The 26909-nt window shown below is 41.9% G+C and overlaps 1 protein-coding gene across 1 annotated transcript; it reads right to left on the bottom strand.

Annotated features, from left to right (window-relative positions):
• Window positions 1–5971: 5971 nt before the first annotated feature.
• AGPAT3 (1-acylglycerol-3-phosphate O-acyltransferase 3) lies at window positions 5972–26598 on the bottom strand (the record flags this gene model as incomplete). The annotated part of the gene is made up of 8 exons (XM_081858625.1): window positions 5972–9250; window positions 11081–11279; window positions 12899–12974; window positions 15149–15251; window positions 17155–17308; window positions 19298–19459; window positions 20373–20542; window positions 26421–26598. 8 exons carry the CDS (start codon window positions 26596–26598, stop codon window positions 9162–9164), a joined length of 1131 nt encoding a protein of 376 aa, XP_081714751.1. The 3' UTR covers window positions 5972–9161.
• Window positions 26599–26909: the final 311 nt, after the last annotated feature.

Here is a 26909-nt window from a genome sequence, read left to right as displayed (position 1 = left end):
AAATATTTCCTGCATACCCTAAAAGGTTCAAGTGCAGTCCAGAATAGCATGTACATGGCAGTTACCGCAAACCAGGCAGAGGCAGCACCTCGGATGAGTGGAGCTCCACTGAACGTTCAAGGTACCTCTGCTTGATTTGGAAATATTTTCTTCCACTTTTCTGCCATTCCCCATGTCACCAGCCCCTGCTATTCAGGACTCCCCAAGAGGCTTGGGAGTTGGGTGAGACAGGAAAGATTTGTGGTGTGAGAAGGTCTTCCGTTCCTGTACCTTTGCTTCTTTCCTTGTGCGTAGATCTGCTCTATGGGAGACAGTCGGGTTACCCATTCCAGATGGAGTTGCACTCTCTTTGAATGAGCAAGTGCATGGCTTGGGGGTAGCTACATATTTGACATCAGAGGTCCAGGTGCCCCCTGTGGCTAGGAGGGCCTTTTATCAGCTTCACCTGGTTGGCAAGCTGGAGAGATAGTCCTTCCATTGCAGTTCTTGTTTTGGTAATATCAAGGCTGGATTTCTGCAATGTAGAATGCCCTTGGTTTTGGCTTTGAAGTGTCAGCTGGTGCAGAGTATGGTGACCAGGTTGCTGGTGAAGGCAGCTGGCTAGCAATATGTGACACCATTGTTAAAATATCTGCATTTGCTGTCTGTCTACTACTGAGCCAGGTTCAAGGTCCTTCTATTAATCTACAAAGCCCTGAGCAACTTTGGTCCAAGCTTGATCACAGAGATCAACTGCTGAAGCCTTGTTGGCCATTCCGCAAGCTGGCAAGGCTTGTTTGACAAAAACAAGAAACTAAGCATTTAGTGTCATTGACCCAGTCCTGTGGAAGACACTGCCAGTAGCAGACTGTGCCAATTTTTAAATGCCTGCTGAAAACCTTTATATGCAGTCAGGCTTATGCAGGTGATTAAGAATACATCTCTCCATAAGAGTTAGCCGATTTCTGATCTTAACATTTTTATATTGTTCCCATTGCATTTTTGTCCGTAAAACAAAGAGAACTCTGTTGCATATGTCAGGTTTCATGCTGTTGCAATTTGAAATAATGTCTTCTCTGAGACCATTAAATCTGGAAGAGGCGGCTGACATTTGTGAAGAAGACAATGGACCTTATCATTGCAAAGGAAAGTGAGCATGAGTGCATCTAAGAAGACAACTAGATGACTAATGTAAATTGTTTTATGGGGGTGTGCATGGGTTTGAAGATGGGTCTTGTCTCCGTGCAGGTTTTTTAAAATGATGTTTCCAAGTTTCTGTGTGCTTTGAGATGCAATTCAGGTTCCCAAGTGCACTATATAAAATAAAGCTCTGTGTTCCCCAATCACTCTTATGGGTAACCCAAAAACAGTTTTAACTCCCCATCCCCCCCTTTTTGCAAAAGATTATCAAATTTGCAGGCATCAAGTGGATTAAGCCTACTAAATTGCAGGTTCAAGGGAATGATAAAAGGGTCTTGCAAATAAAAGGGACAGCAATATCCTTTTAGGCCACCTTCAACAATCTATTTGAGTTTCATACTTTCAGGAGTGGGGTTCTTTTTCCTATTTTAAAATGATATATGGGCAAGTGTTGTGTATTCTTGCTTGTACTTAAGAGAAAACACACTCACAGCTTTGCACTGGTCACTTTAGCTTTCCCAGTGCTTGTTTGTGTTGGGAGAGTATGACATCCACCTTGCAATGCAGAGGATTTTTGTTTTCAAGCAGGCAGGAGACAATTGATTAAAAAACAAATTATTTTTTTTATGTTGTTAAATGAAGCTTTAATTTTTTTAAAAAAAAAAACCCTCTACTGCTCTGCTCCAACCACAATAATCCAGAGCTCCTCTAGCGCTCTGTAGGCAGAATTGAGAAAGCCTCACTTCTTGCCCAGCCCACAGACCTGGAGTAGAGAGAAGTGAGAGACATGGAAAACATAGATATATACTGCATAGAACAGAATACAGAAAAACAGAGTGGCAGAGCAACAAGCAGCTTTGTGAAGTCATGGTGCTTTGTTGACATCACAGTTTGTCCCAGGGAATGGTAAAATCAGCCCTGATACGGAGCAGTTGCAAATCCCTAATACTTACCCTCATGTATTCTTGTTGTTTGCTTGGTGTAGAATAGTGGTAAAGAGGCTGAGCTATGAAACAGAAGTTATCTAATCTTGGCCTCTGCTATGAACTCACCAAATGGCCTTCATCTCATCAACATGTTTCAGCTCCAGCCCCTTGGATGTACGATATAGACATGATAAAATTGATCCAATTTTACAAGGAAGTCATAAGTCATTCCAAGGCGGCAATCCTATGCACACTTACCATGCAGTAAGTCCCACTGAACTCAATGGGTCTTACTTCTGAGTAGACACGCCTAGGATTGCACTGTAAAAATGCTAAGGAGTACAAGGTGCATATTTTTCCCCCCTGCTTGCCCCCCATTACTTATGAGGGCTTCCGTTAACAAGGGTGGGATTACAAAGGGAACAAAGGAAAGTAAAAATCCAGTGAATGCGATCAAACAAAAACGTAACAGGAACTGCTGCAGCTTTCTGTTCTCATTAGTTACTTCCAGTGAGAATTGCAGATCTTGAACAAATGTGATTTATTGAAATTACATTCTTTGGAATTTAAAGCACGGTTGTCATTTGACGAATACAAATTTAAAATAAAAACATTGATAATGTAGTTTTGGCAGCTGCTGAAAATTGCACAACAAACATTATTGAAAAGATCTTATACCAACATAAGGCTTATGCTTCAAAACACGATGTGGAAAATGTTTCCTCTTTGCGTCAACAAGTACTGCAGTAAGAGAGAGAGCACTTTGTCCTGGAAACATTGAGACCATGCCCAATTTCTCTAATATCTGCTGGGATTTTCAAAACCTAGGATGAGCTAGGTTTGATCCAGCAAGGCACTTCTTATATTCTGAAGCAAGAGTGCACACTCCGGATTGCAGATTACTTGTGGCTCGTCCGTTTCAAATAATGGCATGTCCTCTTGCTGTAACGCATTATTAGGGGGTCACGGGAATCCTAGTAAGCAGATCCCTCAAGACTTAAGTCAGCCCAAGCCCTGCTGTAAGGTGCTGGACAATGGGACACCCAGCTTTCTAGTTGTTAAGCAATGGGGTGAAGGGGAAACATTAGTTCTTACCGCATCAAATTGACATTGGTTCTGTGGCTCTGCAAGTGTAGCTAGACTACAGCTCCCCAACTATTGCCCATGCTGGCTGTGGCTGATGGGAGTTGTAGGTGTTCTCCAAGGCTTTGGACATTGCTTCTTCCTACACCATTCCCTTTCTTTATCTACAGGTGTCTTGAGATCACATTCTACCCTTTGCCTATCTTGCAGAACACAGTGCAATATAGGAGCTAGTCACAGCAGCACATTCTGGGTATGAGAGAAGACAGGTGTGATTCTTTCCCACAGAGCAACCTTTGTGTCTTCAGTACCATTGAGTTCAAAGGGGTTTACTCCCAAGGAAGTGGATCTAGGACTGCAGTCCTAATTGCGCAGTACAGCACTAATTGCTTATTTAAACGATTTGTTTAAAAACGTACCGGTTTGTTCTTAGTACCATCAAAAGAAATAAAAGGTCAATAAAAGAATGAGGAAGTTGTAACGTGTCAGTTGTCGCTTTGCTATCAGGTACACCCCTACTTGCAAGCTGGTTTCTAAAACTCTCCGACAAAAGGAAAGGCAAATGGGGGAAGGGAGAGTTGAAAGGCTACGGGAATATTTAGATATGTTTTAAATGATGAGAAAGAACCTCAGGATTCAATTCTAGAATTTGGCTGCAGCCAGTGAAAGAGCCCAGGGAGTCAAAGTGTAGTAAGGCTAGAGTCTTGGCCAAGCCTGGAGAAAACTGGATTCTAATCCCTATGCCTCCATGAAGCTCATTAGGGTCACACCCACACAATACAGTCAAAGCACTATTATACCATTTTAATAGTCTTAGCTTTCCCCAAAGCATTCTGGGAACTGAAGTTTGTTAAGGGTGCTGAGGGTTGTAGGGAGACCCTTATTCTCCTCCCAGAGTGGTTTAACAATCTGTCCAGGGAACTCTGAGAATTGTAGCTCTGCAAGGGGCATAGAGACCCACTGACAACTCAGCACCCTTAAACTACAGTTCCTGGGATTCTGTGCAGGAAGCCACGGCTGTTAAAAGTGGTATAAAAAAGGTAAAGGGACCTCTGACCATTAGGTCCAGTCATGACCGACTCTGGGGTTGCGGTGCTCATCTCGCTTTATTGGCCAAGGGAGTAGGTGTACAGCTTCCGGGTCATGTGGCCAGCATGACTAAGCCGCTTCTGGTGAACCAGAGCAGTGCACAGAAACGCCGTTTACCTTCCCGCCAGAGCGGTACCTATTTATCTACTTGCACTTTGATGTGCTTTCGAACTGCTAGGTTGGAACCGAGCAACAGGAGCTCACCCCGTCGGGGGATTCGAACCGCCGACCTTCTGATCAGCAAGTCCTAGGCCCTGTGGTTTAACCCACAGCGCCACCCAGTGGTAGTCGTGCTTTAAACATATGGTGTGGATGTGGCTTAGGTGACCTTGAGCCAGTTACTCTCAGCTTAAATCTCTGCACTGGGGAGAAACAGTGTTTGTTGCCCTGAGCTCCTTCAGTGAAGAGTGGGATAAAAACGAAATAATTAAAACAAACAGAAAGGAGAAAAGGAAGCGATTCTAGGTTTAGGAAGCCTGGCAGCAATGAATGAATGAATAAGGGGATGGTGAGAAGCAAAGAAGAGAGGGTGGAAGAAGAGTATGGGAAGCTTTATGTTTAAGAAGCAAAAGCTTTAAAGCTTGAGAGAAAAGAAAGAGAGCAAAATGGAAGGGGAAAGAAGAGGAAACCAGAGGCTGAAGAGACTACAGGAGCAGCAACATGAGGAATGGAAACAGGACACAAATCAGAGGAAGACCAACAAAAGGGCACAATAAAGTACAAACAGTGATGGAACAAACCATGCCTTTTGGTCACCACCGTGTGAGCGACCGGAAAACTATTTAGCAAGACCAAATCCAAAATGTTGTATTCTTGCTGCTCAGTACATTCTTTGGTGGGGCAATTTTACCTCTTAGCTTGGGAGCTAATAGCAGGTAGGAAGCAGATTGGACTGAATGCCAACACCAGACCAGGAAGCATTCCTGATCTGCCACAAAATCCCACTGGCTGCAGGCTGGCATCTATGTAAATTGGCAGTATCATGAAAATGGAGCAAATGCCGATGTTCTGTCATTGAAAACAAAACAGGAGTTGGCAAGAAACGTAATGCGCCCTACACGTTCTGGGCTACTGCTCTTCTTCCAGAGCAATTTCAGGTAAAATACAATTAAATGAGACAAGCTAATTACTCCAGTCCCATGGATCTCAAGAGGAACTAACTTAGCCTGGAGCCAATGCAACTTATAGGTAAGGCCCATTAAAACCAACACAATTTTGGAGCACCTAATGGCAGAATGGCTTGCAGCAAACGGCACAGATCCAAACAACTCTGTGGGTAGTTTGGTATGGTCCCTGGTGGAAGAATAAGGTTAAATGTGTTTCTTGATGAGCAGGAACCCCTTTCCCTCAATGCTGTGTTGCAAGACTCCCTCTGGCTACTTCTCCTTCTTCTTCTTCATAATAATAATAATAATAGTATTTATTACCTGCCCTTTGCCAGCAGGTCCCAGGGTGGGTCCTGAAAGCACACATCTCAGGTGTCAAAGGTAAAGGAAGAGGCGCAATATGGCATTGTGTCAGCTGTGGAAAATGAAAAACAAACCAACCTCACGGGGCATGCTCAAGCTCTTGAATGTATCTCAAGCAGGTCTTTGGATGCCAGCCTATGCATTTAAAAGTTATATTTTAATCCAATACATCAAAACACAAATGGAGTGCTGACAATGGAAGGAAAGGGGAAACGGCTGCCACATTCTAATAATGATTAAAATTGAATAATGAAGAAAGACCAAAAGAAAAAGAAAAAGAAAAAGTTCATGATATATTTTGTTTATTATTGCTCTCAAAGGGCTTGGTAGTCAAATATACAAGCTATGTTCTATTAAACCAGAAGAAAATAGTGTAAGGTATAAAATCTATGCTCACTGTTCCAACCCAAACCGCTTGATATTCTTCATGAGACACACTTACTGCTGTTTCCAGTAATACTCTCTCACATGTACTCTGCATATTTATATAAAAAACTATTTGAAGAGACAAACCAAAATTTCAAGCCAAAAAGATGAGCTGCCATGTACTAGATTGTGCCATGTTGTACACTTCAGTTTTCAAAACGGATATGTCTTTCTAAAACTGCAAACAAATTAATGTATACTTTGCTATGTCTTCAAAAACAAAATATGATCAATATGTCATGATATGAAAACAAAACAGAAGGAAAACATCTGCTTTCTCTCTCCATAATGTACATGCAGTACTCCCAACACCTTTTAGCAGGAGCCATTTGCGCTAAGTGGAGGCTGGACACCTATTTTAACAGATCTGTACACTCTTTGCTTCCTTACAATGTTTCTTTCTTCCTGCACGACCCCCGCCTGCCCCCCACTTAATTCTGTTACAGTGTCTGGCCTTATCTATCAATACAGAACTCCTTGCTCACAAGTAATGCACAGCCAGGGGACTTTCCCACTTAGTTTTTGTTATTAAGTGCATTTAAAATATATTCAACATCTTCTTCAGAAAGCAATTATACAGCATCTGTTAAACGGAGGAAAGAAAAAAACCTTTCCAACAAGGAAGTGTTATTTACCAAGTACTTTTAAAAAACACAATCCTGCCTCTTCAGTCCTCTGGTTAGATAACAGAGAGGAAAGCTCTCTGCTCAGCTGTCTGTTTAAAAACAAAACAAAAAGCAGAATATATTTACTAAGTAAAAAATAGTCATGGCTGGATTCTCCCCAAGAAGCACAGGTTCAACTTCCAATGAAGTTAATAAGTTGTCTGCCCTTACAGTCAGGGTAGATTTTATCCCCTTTCAGGAAGCGTAGCTTACCGATTCCGGGACTGACAGTACAATGTTATGCTGGGGGAAAGCAAAATTCATGGATACTGTGGGCTGTGACTTAAGAAGCCAATGAAGATCTTTTTCTGCAATAGTAGTTCCCTCACTGAAGAGGCAAGCAACTGCTTTATTTGAAAAATGGCTTGTCTCTGCAGAAATAGGAACAGGTAGCGCAGTGTTCTAGCTGCATGAACCATTCTCTTGCATGCCATTTTCTACATGTTTGGATATTGGTTGTTTTGATCATGGCTCCATAGGACAATTCCAAAAACCTTTCACGTAGAAATCCCTAAGCAAACATTCATCAGCATGAGAAAGCTAACATAAGCCGTTTCCGCAAAGAATCTTTCCAAACTTCAGAGTGGCAAGTTGCACATAAAAGTATTCTCAAAACGAGCTCCTGCAAGTGAGGAATAAGAATAATTTAAAATGCTAACATTTGGAAAGTAAGATGTCACACATTTACCCCTGGCTATGAGAGGATGTGTGTATTACTATCACATCGTAAAGAGCAGTGGGGGCCCAATTCTGCTTTGAATCCCATTTATAGAGCTTAATTCCTATTGTATTGTGTGTGTGTTTTTGGTGCGGATCTGATTGCAAAATTTGGTCCCAGCACTGGAAGATGATATATGCCACTGCCATATGCTTTCAAATATTTCCGAGATGCAGCAATCAATTTGCAAAGCCCTATTAAAAGCAGCTGCGCACAAAACAGTATCTGAAGGGAGACTTTGTGACTAGTCATTCACCTACAACATTCATTATATGGAGTAAACCTAGAGGTGCTGTGCCAGTCAAAACATGGTTGGCTTGAAGGCTATGTCAAGCAAACAAATGGCTTTCCACAGGGAAGCAACCTCAATGCATTGTGACTGAGGGCAGCCACCACATCAAGAACCTTTCTACTTAGCTCTTATGTGTGTTTTCGGAGCCAGAGATTGTTGAAACCAAACCGGTAGCTCTTAATGTGCAGCAGAAAATCCTCAATAAGTCTGAACCTTATATAAAGGCTTCATTGATTGCTGGATGAGCTGGCAATATCCCGTGATAATGTAGGCAAACTGACATTCCAGCCCTAAACACATTTGCCTGGAAGAAATTTTGACCTGAAATCAGTAGTGTTTCCTTCCAAGTAAGTGTGCTGAAGGCTGCAGAGGTACAGTACCAACCTTATGTTATCTACTACAATTAGTAGCTTTTTGAATACAATTTCTTTCCAGGTTTCTCTGTTGTTTTATGCTGTTTTTGCACCACAAGCCATACAGGAGATTCTGAGAACAGATTTTTTTTTTTTTTTTGCAGTGGGGGTAGTACTGCCAAGATGAAATGACTGAGCAGCAATAGTCATACTGGTAATAATTTCAGGGTCGTCATAAAAGCTTTTTGTTTTGTTTTTTTAAAGAAAGAAATAGCAAGTCCAAGATCTATGTAGGAAACTGAGCTAAGCACATCCCTGTTTCAGCTGGGAGTGCATGAGGGGTAAGGAATGTGTTTGTCAAGTAGGGAAGCCTGGAACCGCATTAATTCTAGTGCCTTGTTCAAAGTATGTGCTTATCAGTCAGGTACTGCTGCCATTGGAACGCCACGGGTGTACAGAAATGAATAAATATTAACCTAAAAATAAAACATCTGCAAAGATGAAGTAGCTTTTCCAAACTGCTTCCTCCTCGAGGAGCAGCTGTTAGTCAACTGGAAATTGTGTTTTGCTGCAATTCATGCTGCCTTACTTGTTTTTTTTTTTAAAAAAAAAGATGCCATGAATAAGAAAATATTAAATTAGTTTTAGCAAGAAGAAACATTCAGTAGCTCCTCTTGCGAGCAAGTGTTGTACTCTTGAAAGACAAACCAGTTTATCTGAAGATGCATGTAGCTACACCCATTAGTTCCCCCTCCCACCCACAAGAAAGCCAAAAATAAAACAAAACATTAGCCCAGATATTTTTTTCTCCCCAAACTTATGAACACAGGGATCCTTGGGCAGGTAAGTAGTCAATTGTTTCCTCTTCCTCTTGAATCTTCCAATTTCTTCAGTCTTGGCTCAAGTATTAGTAGTTATCAGTTAATAAGAAAAAAAAGATAAGTTTTCTAAGTGTCTTTCTTTCAATGAAGTTAATTTGATACCATAGTCTTGTTATATGTTTGGAACTGTATCTGTGAAGTTATTCCTTTTTCTTGAATTCTTGGTTGCCGTAGCTGGAGCCTTTTTCTATTTCTGTTACGCCGATCAGTCTGCGAACTCCAAATGAAGCTTTAAAACAGAAAGGAAAGAGAGATGACTGAGTTACGCCGCTCCTTGTCCATTAATTTTCTGTTATATACTGAAAAGTAAACTATAGAGAAGGTAGCAAAATGTGCGCATATGCATAATGCATGTGTACACCCATGCACATTGGGCTGTGTGTGTGTATGTGTATATATATGTGTGTGTTGTGTTGATTCATTCTATACCACCACTCCCAAATTCCTAGCTGTTAGAAAGAGGAAGAACCAACTCAGCATCCTAAAGCCCCAGCTACTAGAAATCCCATTCTGCACTACCACACCCAATCCCATAAACTCCACTTCTGAGTTTTCACTTGTTTTAAAGTTATCTACAAACAGCCAATTGGAACCAAAAAGGGACAGGGAAACTATGGCCAGAGATAGGGAAGAAATTTTATTCAGTTTGTATTAAAAGGTGAATCAAATTAATTTGCAATAACCAAAATAATATACAAACTGAATGTCAGACATCTTTCTAAATTTGCAGTGCCATTTTCTAGCCAAGTAATGTAAACAAAAATGCACACACTAAGGTAAACTGTGCATATGAATACATATCTTTGTGAAAAACAACATACGTAAATATACCATATTATGGGAAATTTAAATATTAAGGAAAATAAAATGCATGTGTTGGCAAAATTGCATAGTATGATATCTATATTAGGAGAAAACTGCATTCCATTTGTAGATTTTATTTTTTAAAATTGCAAACAGATGTGAAAATGTGGAGAACTTAACTATAAGGTTGGAAAGATGAGAGAAACCAAAATTGGTACCCATTTCTACTGGTGGCTTACCAGAAGTTGTTGGACTACAATTTCCATCATTCCCATTGGCCATGATGGCTAGGGACTGATGGGCAAGGGAGTGCAACAACATCTGCAGTGCTGCAGGCCCCACAGGCCCTGGGCTGGAATGAAAGCCGAGCCCCTTAGGACCCTGAATTTTGCATCATTAAATGCTACATCTGCACAGAACACCAGTGCAGAGATCAAGCATCTGATAAGGACTCAAAGGAGTAAAAGGCAAGAGCAGGTACATTAAACTAATTTTAAAAATATATTTAATAATCCATTCAAACTGTGTGTGTAGCATTGCTTTTGTTTATTACTATGTTATGCACTTCTTTGTTTTTATACTGTAAACTGCCCAGTGATCCTCAGATGAAGGGTGATACAGAAATACAACAACAACAACAAAAGAATTGCAGCCTAAAACAGCACAGGCTTTAGTACAAGGATAAAACTATAAATAGGTGTCTATGTGATGCAAGGGCTAATGTATTAGGTTTGTCTGGATGGTCTTAGGGAAGTGACTGTTGCTCAGCCTAAACTTATCATAGGGCTACTGTAAAAAGAAAATGAAGTGTATATTGCAACCTATCCTGAGCTCGATTGGGAAAGATAATCAAAATACAGTCGTACCTTGGAACTCAAACGCATTGGCTCCCGAACAAATCGGCTCTCAAATGATCGAAACCTGGAAGTGAGTGTTCCGGTTTTCTAACAATTTTCAGAAGCCAAACATCTGGAGCCGCTTCCATGGCTTCTGATTGGCTGCAGGATGCTCCTTGGTTCGAGAACCAAGGTACGACTAGACAAGATTCTAAGTACACTTCTCAAAGTGCTAATTATTAGGTCTAACAACCACTGTGTTCCAGTACAGATAGATAGATGAATGCAGTTTTTATTTGTCTTAACACAATCTTCCTTCCCCACCTCACTGCAAGTCAGGTAACAAGCTGAGCAAATGACCGTGGGGCCTGGCTGTATCACAGGATACAGATGTGCACATTCAGCTTGGCGTTTATTACCTGCTCCAACAAAGCCCATGAATGAAAGAATCAGGAGAGGAGATCCGCTTGCAAAAATGCCAAAACCAAATTTGAAAAGAGGAGACAGGACAATGGTGGCCCAGAACAGAAAGTTGAGGAGAGTCCATGGTCTTCTGCGAGGTTTGATTTGCTCTCCAGGAAATGTACCCTCTTGATTATACTTCTCTTGTAAAGCATCCTTGAAGAGAGAAAGAAAAACCTTTCTAATTTGGGGACACACAGGGGTGCATTCATATCATTCAATGCCTGTACATTTTAATATGGTCACAGAGGCAGGTCTCTGTGACCCAGTAGTCGCTGCTGCAGGAGCAATCTGTATTTTCTGTTCCATCATGATTACTTAAAAAGCAAAAACACATTTTTAGTGAAACTAGGCTCTGCTACTCTATTCCCAACCAAATCCTTTCTCTATTCATTGTGCCTTCTTCTACATGCCATCACTGTCTGGATAGGAGATGGTGTTCCCTGATGATAAAATGGCAGGTTATGGTAAGAAAACAAAATATAAATAAAATACAGTCTCCCAGGAAGCTGAAAGGTGTGTCAATGTCACACTTTACATTATTCATGTAACCTAGTCATGAAGTGTTAACCTGAAACTACTGTTAGTCCCCATCAAGTGTTATGGCTACTGCTTAAACAAAACACAACTTGTCCTTAGAAGTATGTGGAAATGGATGAACCCAAGTTATTCTCAGGAAGCCCCGAGAATTCAGGGCCCCATTCACACAATCAATTGTTAGAAAGTTAGAAGGTAGTAAACTTAGGCTGCATTTGCATGTAACCCAAAACCTTGGTTTTAGAACTGCATGAGCCCATACAAGCCCCAGGCTCATGTGATTACATCCTTGAGGCTTCTCCTTTGGTGTCTATCATGCACCAAGCCCTTACATAAAAGTTGCTGTTACTGTGTAAACCATCTTCAGCTTCAAGCTTATTATTCCCCTAAGGGGAGCTGCATCGAGTGAGCTGTAACTGTATCAGGTTGCCTTTTATTTTCCCCACTGATTTAACTGCTATATACAATACATGGTAATTAGCCTCCAACTATTTCCATTTCCACTGACAAGGGCAGCGTAAAGAAGCAAATAAGAATGCCCAGTGCCACTGGTGAACCATAGCTTGCAGGTCAGATTAGCACAGAACCCTCAAACCCTTTATCTGGCAGGGTGAGGATCCGACTTGGGCAGATTCTAAACCACTTAAGAAATCAGCCCCATTGATTTCAGTGGGATTTTTATTTCTATGCTGCCTTAGGGATGAATGTGAAAAATGAAGGAAAACAGGCTACTCAACCCAATGGAACCTTTATTAGCAGAAGTTACAGTTGTCTCTTGAATTAGTATTCTCTCTCTTACAATGAAGTATCATCTTTAGAGCAAATCAGATTCCTGATGTTTTTTTCAGTGTTAGTATATCCATCCCCCCCCCTTTTTTTTGCTACTGTGAAACCCCATTCCTCAGTAAAACTCACATGATATAGAAAAGACAGGATTGGGGCCCCATTTGTGGAGGAAGCAACGTATCGCATCACCATGGTCTAACGGAGAGTATATACATTCAGCTTTGCACACATTCGTATCTCAAGATAGATACGAATGTGGACAAATGTCAAAGCACTTTCCCCATGGTAGAAAACATGTTTATGTTAAAAGAACCATGGGAGATCTTCCACGAAGGATCTTCCATATTACACCTAGTTGCACCCTTACAGATATAGCAATGCTGTCTTCTTTGAGGATTCATTCAATTAGCATATTATTCCATAAGATCTTAGAGGCAGGACAAGGGATTTACCTTTTCTTGGTAAAGTTTATGGAGCCACTTTGCTGCTTCCTTTTCGTCCAAAGGGATATCTTCTAGTGGAAACCTCCTGGTTTGTTTGTTTTTTTTAAAAAAAGGTTCAATAAAGAGCATTTAATAAAGAATGAGCATCACAATTATAACTTCTATGCTACTTATACTGAGTGCTCTGCTCTAGATGAACACAGATTCAAGTGAAAATCCTGTTTTGTCACATCCGTACCATGAATTTGCCACTAGGGGGTGCCCACAGCCAGAATACATAGGTTGCGCAGCGGAACACTTACTTCTTGCTTTGAACAAAAATGGATGGGTGAGTTTATTGAGAAGTGCTATATTTTTTTTTAAAAAAAATAGTGGCATGATTCTCTTTCTTTCACTCAAATGAAGGCTACAGGCCAATGGTGACCAAAGCTTGAGTCAGATAACCACAGGAACTTGAAGAAGTTAGTGAAGAAATTCCTGTGGTCCATCTACTCTTAAGTAGTGACAAAGGTTAAAATGACAATAGAGATTCTGTTGAGGAACCACACAGACTGTGACTCTTTGGAACTTGGCTTCCCCTGTTATAGCTGTATAACAAATAATGCCGTTTTAGTTTGTTGGCTTGAGGAAGCTGGGAACATAAGACACAACTTGTCTGTTGAGCTGAGCGTTGTCAGCTCTGACTGGCAGCAGCCAAGGGTCTTTCTGAGCACCTACTCTGGAGCAGGATCTAACCAGGGAACCTTTGGATGCATGTGGAACAGACTCCCACAAGAGGTGGTGGACTCTCCTTCCTTGGAGGTTTTTAAGTAGAAACTGGATGGTCATCTGTCTAGTTGAGATTCTTGCACCACAGGGGATTGATTGGCCTAGATGACCCCCCCCCCCCTGGGTCCCTTCCAACTCTAATAAAAGGTAAAGGTAAAGGACCCCTGACAGTTAAGTCCAGTCTGCGGTTGAGGCGCTCATCTTGCTTTACTGGCCGAGGGACCCGACGTTTGTCCACAGACAGTTTTTCCGGGTCATGTGACCAGCATGACTAAGCCGCTTGTGGCCAAACCAGAGCAGTGCACGGAAATGCCATTTACCTTCCCAATGGAGCAGTACCTATTAATCTACTTGAACTTTTTTTGGTGTGCTTTCAAACTGCGAGGTTGGCAGGAGCTGGGACTGAGCAACAGGAGCTCACCCAGATGCGGGGATTCAAACCGCCAACCTTCTGATCGGCAAACCCAAGAGGTTCAGTGGTTTAGACCACAGCGCCACCCACTTCCCCTCTTCCAATGCTACAATACTAAAAAATCATGTGCTCTCCCATTGAACTATAACCCCTCGCCCAAAAGCACATGTCTTTCAGAACACAGCACCGGTGTGAGTTAAAATGCTTGCTTAAAAAAAAAATTATGGTGGGAGAGGCAAGTAATGGCAGCCACTGCCATGTCATTCCATGAGCTGTACAAGGGGCAATGTCTGGAGATGGTTCAGTATTTTTTGTGAAAGGTGAGCTGTGGACCACTTTGGGGATCCCCAAAAGCCCCATAATCCTTCAGGGCTTTCTGTTTGACAGCCCTGAACTAGATCATTCTTCTTTTCCTAGGGCCATAAAAAGCAAAGACTGTGGCAAGCCTGATGATATGTATTTCTGTGGGGCACCAAAGAGATGACAAAGCCTCCTTCGTCACCATTCACAAGGGTAGAAATGACTTGCTTCAGATACGCCTGAAGCGGATCCAGTCAGAAAGCATTCCTGGCAAGTCTTTTACTGAACAAAACAAAAACAGAGGAGATGGGCCATCCATTCATATGGCTGAACAGCAGGCCTAGCCGAGAAAGCGCAGGCAACTGGATCTCAGAACTTCGAGCCAGACTGGACTCAGCTATCTAAAAGACACGAATGACTGTACTATGCAGTTCACCATCTTTAAGAGAGGGCAGTAGGAATTTATGGAGCTTTACATAATGTACTTTCCCACAACCACATGGGTCTGTCAAACCAAATATGGAAGATGCTGAAATGGCAGGCAGAGCCAAGTATTACTTTTGCAGAATTCGCAGTCGTGCTGGATGCATGCAACAGCCTCCGTCTTCTAATATTAATGGCGGGAAAGAGGCTATTCCATACTAAGCCTGAACAGCTGAAGTATCCCAAATCCATGCGGTGAAAGAACATGGAAAAAAGGAGGCAGGCTTACCACCGTATTTGGACACTGTGACAATTCTGAAATACGTGCCATGCTCTCAAATACATGCCATGCTTACCTGACACACATATCAGCTTTGTATTTCTTCCCATAAAGGATTCCTAATAAGGAGGGGTTCTTGTTTCCTCTGAAGTTTAACGTTACATCGTACACGGCTGAAACTATGGCAAACGAGAAGAGGTCACCATTATTTTAGCCGCTAGGATCCAACATTTAATTGTTATAACAAGGCATACAAACAGAGTTCCAAAGGAGGTGAGGCTCCTGAGACTGGAAGCACATCATTCTCCCAAGTACAATGCTCCACTGGCCAGACAACGTCAACACAAAACTGTGCTGCAATTCCAACAGCACTTAAATGGGTTAGGACCAGCCACATTCACTGCACTGAGTGGGACGTGAATAAGCATCTTTATGCTTTCTCAAAATTCCAAAAGTGTCCCACTGTTATACTGCTACTGAACATGTCTCTGGTTCATGCACTCCCCATGCCCCTCTCCTCCTTTGGCACATGAGGGAAGAGAAGTTCAGAAGCAGTGTTTGTTTCATCTGAATTGGGACAAACGGTAGTTAGCTCAAATCATGGTTTGTCAAACAAGCTAAGATCAAACCGCAGTTTCTGATATTCGCTTTCTGTGGTGTGGGTGTGTGTGGGGAAAACATGATAAAGCTAAACGCAATGGTTAGTGAACGCTTTTGATCTCTTCCTTGTAGTTAAGCCAGAGGAGGGGACAGGGAGCAGGTTCATGCATTTAATGCTAAACAGTGGTTTAACATGACATCTGAAGCGAGTTACCCTCTTTGTATACAACACAACAGCAAACTATGGTTTGCTGCAAAAACCGAAATAACGGAGAGAACCAGATTGCTTGAGCATACAGGGAAGAAAAAGAGAAGAGGGAGCTCATGAGTCAGAGCCTCCTTTATGTAACACTAAGTCGTGGTTTGGTGATTAAATCTGAACTTAGCGTTAGTGTTAAGTTTTAATGGGTATGAATCTTAGTCATGTTGCAGCCAACAGAAGTGAAGAACCCTGAGATTATACATACATGAAGACGGGTATCTATCTATATGTGACTCACAGAAACACAAGGGAAATTACTTCACATATAGAAAGAAAAAATTAACATTAATATTAGGTATCTTCACCTCTCAAAATCTCACAAGCATGCTGAAATGTGTGTTAACATATTTCCCATCTAGCAGAAAAGGGAAATTAATCCAAGGCAGTGTTTTGCTCAAGGCAGTTCTTCATGCAGATTCAACTCTGTTGTCTTTCCTAGATTCGAGTGGCTCTTATGGATTAAACACAATCCAGAGGAAAGTATATGTAAATAAGTGCTCCTGAATCAATAGTATTTAAGCACTTAAGTGGAAGCTAGACACTCTTTTATTTCCTCAAGATTTAAATCACATTTATACTTCTCTGGGTTGTGCTGAGTGGAGGTGGGGGAATAATTTCAATTTGCAAAGGGAAGCTCCAAAATCTTTTATCAACAGTCTTTAAAAAACACTGTCACACTTTTAGAACACCTGCATAGATTGGGAAGGGAGAGGAATGTGGATAAGGAATGGCATAAAATAATGTGATAAACCTTCCACCAGTAAGTAGGGAAGGGGACATTGTGATTTTTATGTCTTCCTAACCTCCCCAGATTCCGCCGAACAGTTTTGATGCTGTTGTCTGGAAAGACATAGCAAAACTTGTAACCCACAATTGTATTTGGCCAGCCATCTGTCCCATTTAACAGCCTTGTCTGTGTGGCATAACACGAACTTACACCTCACATGCACGCTGGGAGCGTTAATTAGTCAATGTTTGCACACCACTTTAGAAATGTGAAGTGCTAAGTAGCAGTATTAATTTCTCTGAATTCAAAGGGGAACTAATTAACGTATTAAGAACTAATTACAAAATAAAATCCAGCGGTCTAAAACGTCAATATTAAAGTCAATACTGATTTTCCACTGAAGAAAATAATAATAATCTGGGGACCAACAGCAATGAATGCGCTCAAGAATCACATCCACAAACGCTGCAAGGAAGGCCAAGGAAATAGATACCTGTTCCCCTGAGACACTGGACGGCAGTCGTGAAACCTTTGGTTCTGGGCAACAGGTGATATTTGAGCTTAGGCAATCCTTTGGATTCTGCCACTTCCATACTGATACGATGCTTGGTCTCTGTAAAACGAGTTCCTTCACAGTACAAAAGAAACTAATGGAACAGAACAAGAGGGGAGGGGTGGAAGAAACATCCAAGTGTTACTTCTCAAATAAAGAAATCATATGGAGAGTTTGCTGGGGACCAGTATCCGGATTCAGAAACTTTTGCATCAGTGGAAAGATTGAATGACACCAAGGACCCAGAGACAAAAAAAGAACTCTGTTGGGTCAGGCCTGTAAAGGTTCTAGGGGGTTGCTCATGCGTAAGTTGCCGCCACTCTTGGCTTGGTTGCCTGGTTGAACCCTTTCTGTCTGGACAGCCCTTCACTTCATGGCTGTCTCAGTCGCTGGCAGAATCCGTCAGTGGGCATTTCTTAAACTTCTTCCAGCAAAAAAGTTCTTTGACGCCAAGTCTCCTCCTACTCTCCCTGCGCGGAAGTCTTCTGCGCAGGGAGGGTGTGGGCAGCGGAGTACCCGTGCTCTCCCCACTAGTCTCCATTGAAGAGTCCTGGAGCCTTTTCTCCGATTCCCCCATCCGCCCCCCTTCTCTCCTGGTGTTACGTTGATTTCCTTCCCCAGCAGCTGGGCTGCCTCTCTCCCTGCTGGGACCCTTTCCGGCATCGCTCTGGAGCCTTCCCTCCGCCTCTGGCTCTGGTGGCAGTTTCCTGACAAGGCCAAAGGTCCATCTAAGCCCAACGGCCTGTTCTCATAGTAGCCAACCATATGCCTAAGGGCAACAGCACCCTGCCTACCTGTGGTTCTAAGCAACTGGGTAGTCAGAGGGATACAGCCTCCACCTATGGGGGCAGAACACAGCCATGGTGCTTAGTGGCCACTGAGAGACCCTCTCCCTCGATCATTTCCTTTCACTGAAGGGAGAAGAATCCTCAGGCACCATTGCTTTTACCAATCATTCCTCTCCAGAACTCCCCTCAGCTTCTCAAATCTCTCTCACCTTCAGTACCATGCCAGTCCCAGAGCTGGCAACAGGTACATGAGGAGACTTACCAGCATGGTTAGAGCATGGACCTCAGAACCAGAGCACCACCACATCTTCCATGGGGAGATTTTCAATGCCACACTCCTCTCCGCTGCACTATTTTATCCTACCCTCTGGAGAGCTTTAACCAGCACTAGACTGCCACCCATGACTATTTGCTTGCTGGACGTATTCTGTTGAAGTGTTTTGCCTCCCGTCCCCATCCTGACTTGAACAGAGGGCTCAGCACTTTTACTGATGTCTGAATTCCACCTATTCCTAGGTCTTAAGGCCTCAGCCTCAAATAGGAGACCCTGACCCAGAACTCATTTAGAATGAGAACATGCCCATACCTCAAATTTCCTCACATGCTCAAAGCATCCTCTTTAGGGTCATTTCATCACTTAGTTTTCCAATAAAGATATTAAAAACTGTATTTTTTCAGGGGGAGAATGTACATGGATTCCCAACATGTAAATTTGGAGCACATCTGGCTATTTGTGCATTGAGTGTTATTATTCAGCATATTAATACTATATCCAAATACAGTGATGTTGCAGGATCACTTCTGCAAAATCTGTACCTCATACTAAAAAAATGGGAGAAATTCAACATAGCACTAAGGAGATTGTTCTGTCAGCTCAAGCATTGCTGCTTGCCTGATGGAATGATCTCCCCCCCCCATGTACTATTTTGGGGGTTTTCCTGACTGCTGCTCCCCACCAAGCCAATTTAGGGGGTTCAAGGGAGGAGAATGGAAGGCTAACTGGGCCAGTTAGTTGAATCCGGCCCATACTTTTGTACCATACACAAACACACCTGCCAATTTCAAGTTGGAATTCATTGAATAAGCTGTGAAAATGAAGGGTTTAAACCAAAGACAGCTGCACAGCCTACCTGAGATGAGACATTGAAGGCTATATACTATTAGACGTGAATCCACGTACAGATTTGTATATAAAATCTTAATATGGCCACACACACACACACCATGCAGGAAGACCACGCCTTTCACCATCTTGTTCAAAGTGCCAAGGACAGGCCTTGCAAAAATTAACTTACCCACATATACTCTGGATAATCGGACAATCGTTTTAGACCTTCAACAACTTTATCTCTGTCTTCTTCCCATTTCCTTTTGCAGAAAACAATCTCCAGGAAGTACCATGTCCAGCCAATTAGGGGCACATACAACAGCTCTTTCTTAGCAAGAACTTTTGAACTCTGAAAGGAACACCACAAGATAGTATCCATTTGTTTGCTTACAACATATCATTTACAAATAGTGCCATTTCCAAAACTGTTCTGAAGCGGCCTAGTAAGGTGATGTTGTTTTTTTGTTTCCTGGAATTTACTAGTCACATCTTCTTCTTCTTCTTCTTCTTATTATTATTATTATTATTATTACTACTACTACTACTACTACTACATGTATATCCTACCTCCAAGGAGCTCTAGAAAACATGGCTTTCTCCCCATTTTATCTTCACAACAACCCTATGTGGTTGGGTGGGTTCTGTGTGTTTGTATGTTTGTGTGTGTAAAAGGGGAGGAGGAGAGAGATTGGTCCAAGGCCAATTGGACTGAATTGGGAATGTGAATCTTTGTCTCACCTGTCTGAGTCTGAAATGCTCAATCCTTCTTTTGGATTGGATTCCTGGCTCATTACATATGCTAATCATCTGCACACTATCCCTTGCTTTTCCTGTAGGACTTGCTTTTTTCTGCAATCGTTAACAGTCATCACCAGGTTTACCATACCCATTGAGTCAATCACCCATCTCCTACTACCCTCCTGAGGAAAAAACCCACCCTACCCTCCCACTATATATAAGGGTCTGGTGACTTCTGTTTCAGTGTATCTGAAGAAGTGTGAATGCACACGAAAGCTCATACCAAGAACAAACTTAGTTGGTCTCTAAGGTGCTACTGGACAATTTTTTTATATATTTCGACTGCGTCAGACCAACACGGCTATCTACCTGAATCTAATTTTGCTGTTAGTGGGAAGGAAATTTATCCAGTGTGACCATTTAAACACCCACCCCAGCTGCCTCCCTTTCCCAAGGTGAAAAATAAACCTGACCCTACCCCTCAAATTAAAAGATATACAAGGCTACAAGTTCAATGCACTCACCCCTAAGACGCCAAATCGCTCTGTCATGGTCCAGCCACACAGAAAGTCTATTTCAAAGTTGTGGTTCAGGATGATGATGACATGTTCTTTTCCAAACTTATCGACTGTAGCCTGGTCTGAGAACAAAGTGCATTCTGTACCAGACCACCATTCCAGCAACATCACTAATTCTAAGTCACAGAAGGAAACAAAGAAAGTAGATTAGGCCTTAATGTTTTACACCACTGTATATGGCAGACTATTATTTCCAACCTTTTTAACTCTGTTAAATGTGCAGTTATATACTATCTATACAGGGCAGAAGAAAACAATTTTCAGGGATTTTGTTTTGAACACCTTAGTTTTTTACTGATGACAATTTTCTTTATTTAAAAGCTCCACTTTCAGCCTTAAAAGATATGAATTTCAGGGCTGCAAGAGCACTTTTAAATCAAATTGGCTGAAGTTTGCAATACAGTTTCCAATGCCAAACAAGTCAACCATTCTGATCAAGAGGAAGATCACCAACCATTGTTTCAAAAGCTGTTACGATTACCCAACCACATTATCCAATTTTGATAATTTTTGCTGGGATACAAACATAACTCTGCCATTTAATTAACTATATAATTAAGTAACTGGGAGTGGTACACAGGACGGTTCATCCCTTTCCTCCACTCACTCTGTCCTGCAACAGAGCTTCCCAGCGGAGAGGTGACGGTGGTTTTCCTTGCTGCATCCCCTTTGCTGGGTTGCTGCACTATGGGAACCACCACTTGAGGCTTCGTTTGGCTGCTGGCTGGGCTTTCTGCCTTTCGCTCGGAGGGGCTCAGAAGTTGAACGTACCTGTGCTCTGAAAATCCTTTATTTTGGCTGCTGATCCCTTATTTTTGAGGCTGCTGGTCCCTTATTTTCAAATCTGTAAGTTGACAGCTATGCACTGTGTGCTCCCTTCCAGTCTCAATGCCTATTTGATCGCTTAATGATGATGAGTAAGCAGTCAGCAGCATTGCGTCAGCACCAACCCAAGGCCCTGTTCAGATGGCAGCTTACTGCAGCAGAACTTGTTTTAAAAGACTCTGGTGTTTTAAAAAGGGAAGTGGCCACATTTTGTTCTGCACCGGTTTACAAGCACTGATGCATTTCTGTTACTGTCTGAATTTTTAAAAAAATTATAACCCATCATACAACTGCAGGCAGATAACAACTGACTATGTTGTTCCTTCCCTGCAATGTAGCCCAATGAGTAAAGGAACCCAAGATCCCACCAGACCATTTGGAATCTCTGTCTGTGTTCACACATTACAGTAAACCATAGTTAATGGTCTACAAGGAATACAGAGATCACTCCTACTTCACTTCTCTCCTAGTGTGAGCAACAAACTGTGACTCCTGGCGTAGTGTTCTGCCCAGAGAGAGGGCTGTGGTTCATCTGGAGTGAAACAAATCTACAATCTCTCATTTGAATGTAACACTAAACTAGTGGTGGTTTGTTGTTTCTATTCTTGCTAGAGGAAGAGCACTTTCACTATGGTTTACATTGCTATGCAAACACAGCCACTATTTGCCTGTCTGCTTTTCTTAAGATGGGAACCCTATGTTAATACTGGACAGCCTGAAGAGGAACTTTTAGACTCCAGGAGTATTTCCCTATCTTTTCTGACAGTTCTTGCCAACAGCTTGAGGGGGAAGCAAAAGGAACAGAGAATTGGTTCTGAAGAAATGTTTGTAGCCTGAAGTACTGACTTCACTAGTGTTGGGGAAATCCCAAGATCCTTTTGCTTTTCCTGAGCTTTTACAGCTCCAATATTGACATCTTAGAAACTGAATTAATTTTTTTTACTTGTTAAGCCTTGTACAGAAATGTCCCACCCCAATAAATCTGACAGTGGTTCCAGATGTATTTTTTCCAGCGGTGCATTTTATTCTTGTGTGGTTTAAAAGTAGGAAAAACTGGAAGTCAGAGAAGTACATAACAATATACTTTACAGCAGGAATGGGGAACCTCCCCCACCCAAATATTTCTAAATTACAACTCCAATCATCCCTGGCTACTGGCTATGCTTGTTGAGGCTGATGGGAGTTGTAGTTCAGCAACATCTGAGGGAAGGAAGTTCGCTGGAGGTGAGGAGTGAGACAGAGACAGAGAGTGATGCTGGTAGGTTCAGCCTTAAGTATCACAACTTATATACAGTACTGCCCTGTGGTCTTTGGATAAAGGGTGATATACTAATTTAATTAACAAACAAACAAACAAACTTTAAATACATTTTAACACATGTATATTTTAACAACTTTAGCTTTGTGTTAAGCAGCTGGTCACCAAGTTAATACCCCCCCCCGCACCTGTTGCACCTGTGGAACGCCCTCCCATCAGATGTCAAGAAAATAAACAGCTATCTGACTTTTAGAAGACATCTGAAGGCAGCCCTGTTTAGGGAGGTTTTTAATGTTTGATCGCTTTTTATTATTATTATTATTATTATTATTATTATTATTATTATTATTAATAATCTGTTGGGAGCTGCCCAGAGTGACTGAGGAAACCCAGCCCAGATGGGCGGGGTATAAATATATTATTATTATTATTATTATTATTATTAGTCTGAATACTTGAAGAGTGGAACATCACTTAGCCTTAAAATGAAAAGAATGTCATGGCATTTTTTCAAAATTGATTGTGGAAAAAAACACACAACAAACAGCAGAGGGGAGGGACTCAATGTACAAGCTGCAATGTACAAAAATCTTGCAAACAGTAAACTATCCATTTAGACTTGGATGGAGCTATTGTTGCTAGGAGAGTAAAAACTGAACATGCTGAGCTCTCCCCCCCTTTTTTTTCTTAAGTCATCTGGAGGTAGCTAGAATGAATAAGGCTGGAATATAGATTGCCTTCATGAATTAAATATGCAGCAAAGTGTTTTCTCTTTGCAGGAAGTCAGACGAAACATCCGTGCTGCTCTACAACAGGAAAGAAGCTTTTTTCAGAGAAGTGCAGCACTGATCATTTTAGTTAAGAGCGGCACAGCAAGAGCTTCAAATCTCTGAAGGGAGCCAGTCTGTGAATGACTTTCACATGGCTGGCATCCCATGGTGAGGAAAAGGTTTACGGTTCTAAAATTACCTCATCAAATAGTTATACTGGGGTTTGTTTGTTTTTTAAAGTGTACAGTGTATATGAAGCTTCTTCTTTTTTAAAAAAAAAAATAAAGTTAAATTAAGATATCCTTGAAGAGCAATCTGGAAAGGGGGATCTAGTCTAAAGAGGTCAGTTTATTCTGCACTATGTATGCAATGATCATGATGGACCACCATCAACAGAGACTTGCGTCTCTTTCCACATCACACTAAATGCCATGCTTGGTGGTTTCACATACTCAGTTGCGAGTCCTCAAAAGATTGTTATACTGAGTGTTGTGTGAATCAGCCTGCTTAAAAAGCATAGATTGAGCTCAAAAATGCGTGGGTGCTTCAGCTGGTATACATAGGGGGAAAGAGCAGCTTTTCACTACAAACACAAATTTACTTTTCACAGCAAAATCTGCATTGGGGAAAAGAGAGGTGTGGGGAGTTGCAGCATTTTTAAATCCACTGACTTAACATCCTCTAAAGCAGGGTCAAGAAACTTGTGGTCCCTGCAGATGCTGTTGGAGTTCATCTTCCATCAGCCCCAACCAGTGTGGTCAAAGATGATGGGAGTTGTAGTTCAGCAAAATCAGGATAAACACTGATTAAGAGCCTGAGAAAGAATGCTAAGAACGCAGCAGTCATCATGGTCAGCCTAGTCTCAGGGGTGGAATTGGTGTAAGACCTGGATTTTAACTGGCTACTTAAATACTAGAAACCTTCTATTGAGTCTTTGCTTTACAGCTGCAAGGCAGCTAAATAAAAACTTAGTTATTTCCCCCCCTCCAGGTACCAAACAGTTACCTATGAATACAGGAAAGTCCTCTATATCTCACACAGCCAGCCAGCTAAACAGGTTTGGGAGATGACCTGTATACTCAGCTGCATTACAGTGAAACAGAATGTCTAGTCTAGCTCTACCTAACCATGATGGTTCAAAGCTCTCCAAGAAGCTATTGTTCTCAAGATATTTAAACTGAAGATGCCATGGATTGAATCTGTTGCCTTGATACAAAAACGAACTCTATCATTAGTAGGATGTCGTACCAATGTCCCTTCTGAAACAAGCCCAAACGGCCAGCTTTTGGCATTGAAGACAAAACTCCCAACCACCTGCCTGTTATCTATTCCCCTGTCTCACTAAAGAGGTCACCTAATGAACCTGAATTGCCATGTCCTTCCAGCCCTGCACACACCCCTCCAGTGTCAGCTGTCAATCTGCAAGATCCACCCTGAATGGGAGCTGCAACTGGAATTGTATGTTTGTAGAGATAGCCGTGTCGTAGAAATATTCAGAGTTCTCAGAGTAAGTGAAAGAAACAAAGGGAAAGAAAAGCAGGGGAAATCAGCAAAAAGCTAACATTTCTTCATAGATAAAGATAACAAAGAGAACAGTCTGACTTTAAGACTTGTTAGTGATATTAGTGCAGTGCTAGCCAACACAGGGCTCTCCAATTGCTGTTAGACTACAACAACCATCATTCCTGACCACTGGTCAGGCTGGCTGAGGCTGATGGGAGGTGGGAGTCCAACAAGATCTGGTGGGCTACACCTGTATTAGTAGATCATGCTGTTCATAAAACTCCTTGGGTGAAAGCATTTGGGTACAATAAAAGCCCATTTAATGCTTAAGATGATTTCATCTTTATTTCCCAGTACCCTCTTATAAACATGAAGACAGGAAAAAAGTAAAAAAATAAAAAGCACCCTTCCCCAGCTTGTCCCTGCCAGGTTGGTGGAAATGGTACTTTGGCATTTTTCAAAATAAGGACCCGAAGAGGAGAGCTTCTAGGCGACAACGTCAAAAAATGTCGCAAGCGATCTCAGTAATGAACTTGCTCCTGGAATAACCTAGTCAAAAAAAATAGCATTTTAGCAGCAGTTCACTATGAGCCAGTTCAACTGGATTGTTTGCAGGGTCTGTTTTCCACCTTAACAATTTTTCAAAGGAAAAACTGTCCCTTAGAGCACTTTAAAAGATTTAAGAACAGTTAAATATTTAAGGTACACAAGACTATTTTGTGTGTGTTTGCTTTAAAAAACAAACAACTGAGATGGCTCTCCCTCTAGAATTTCTGTCATACCTCAGGCTCTCTGAATAACCGATGCAATGTGACTACAATGGAATACGTTTTTAAAAAAACTTTTGCCCCAAGTTACAAACTTGGGAAGCACTGCAGTGAATACTAGAGTAGACAAGGTTGGTAGGGAGTAAGAAAACAGGCATTTGTGCAAGAAATTTGAAAGTAAAAGACGGTCTAAAGGACTGGGAAATGAGACAAATGAACAAAAACAGGCACTAGAAAAGAATGAGAAAACATAAAATATACATACGGGGGGGGGGGGGGGTGTGTTAGGAAAGCTGTAAGCTGGGAAGTTACAAAAAAATGAAGAGTGGAAAGAGGAAGAAGGCAACAGGGTATTTGATATCTCCTCCACTGGCAACAGAGGGTGTGTGAGAGAGTTAGGCTTGTTGGGACTAAAAGCAATGCCACAGGAGGAAGAAACAATGCCCAACCTCTTGTGGATACCTGCTGTACGGAAGGATGAAGGGCCTATCCTAGCTATGCAGGCAAGTGGTTTTTCAGGAGGGCTGAGAGGGAAGCAGAAGGGCTGGAACAGGGCCCCTCCAGAGAGTTATTTTTTTTTGTGTGGCTATATTCTGCACAACATGCCATTCCTGCAATAGTGCTTCAGAGAGTTCTCACCTCAGCTCCTGCCTTTAGGTGCAAGGACATGGAAAAAGGGGGAAATATGGTACATGCAGAGAAGTCCACCGTGCAGGAAAAATTCCCAACGCCTAGCAGTGGCAGCTATAGATCAGTGTTTCAGCATCTGCACCCACAAACATTGTTCCCCACTGCTCCTAAGGAGGCCTACCCGCTATAGTCTGAAGAAACTACCTTCCTAGTTGGCACATAGAAATCAGAGCATACTCACGGCTCCACAATGAGTAGGAAAGGCGGCAGTTCACTCTTCGATAAAACTGCTTGTTTATAGGCCAGAGGATTAGCGTGCATAGCTGGATGAAGTTAATGATGAACCCACTCACAACGAAGACGAACCCAATCAGGAGGTGAACTATAAACTGGGTCTTCAGAAACGCAATTAAGCCCATGATAACCACTTAGTAGCGCTTGCAAGGTCCTTCACTCAGAATTACCGTCCTACAGAAAAAGAATGAAAGAAACAGCTTGCTTAGCAAACAAAACATTCCTAATCTAGAAGGGGAGGGGAATGCTGATATTTCCTCCCTGCCAAGTAGCAGCTGGGGAATTATAAATGGCATGTTCACCCCCAGGCCAATTTCATCCAGGTCAAGAGTTGGTTAGCATTATATTGCAGGTCATGTTGGGGAAATGGAAACCATTCAGCTCTTGCACACCTGCAATTCCTACACAGCTTGATTTTCCAAAAGCTCCAGATTCT

The sequence above is a fragment of the Podarcis erhardii genome, assembly GCF_964252035.2.
Source record: "Podarcis erhardii genome assembly, chromosome: 4".
Taxonomy (NCBI): Eukaryota; Metazoa; Chordata; class Lepidosauria; order Squamata; family Lacertidae; genus Podarcis; species Podarcis erhardii.
This window is presented reverse-complemented; position numbering and strand designations above follow the sequence as displayed.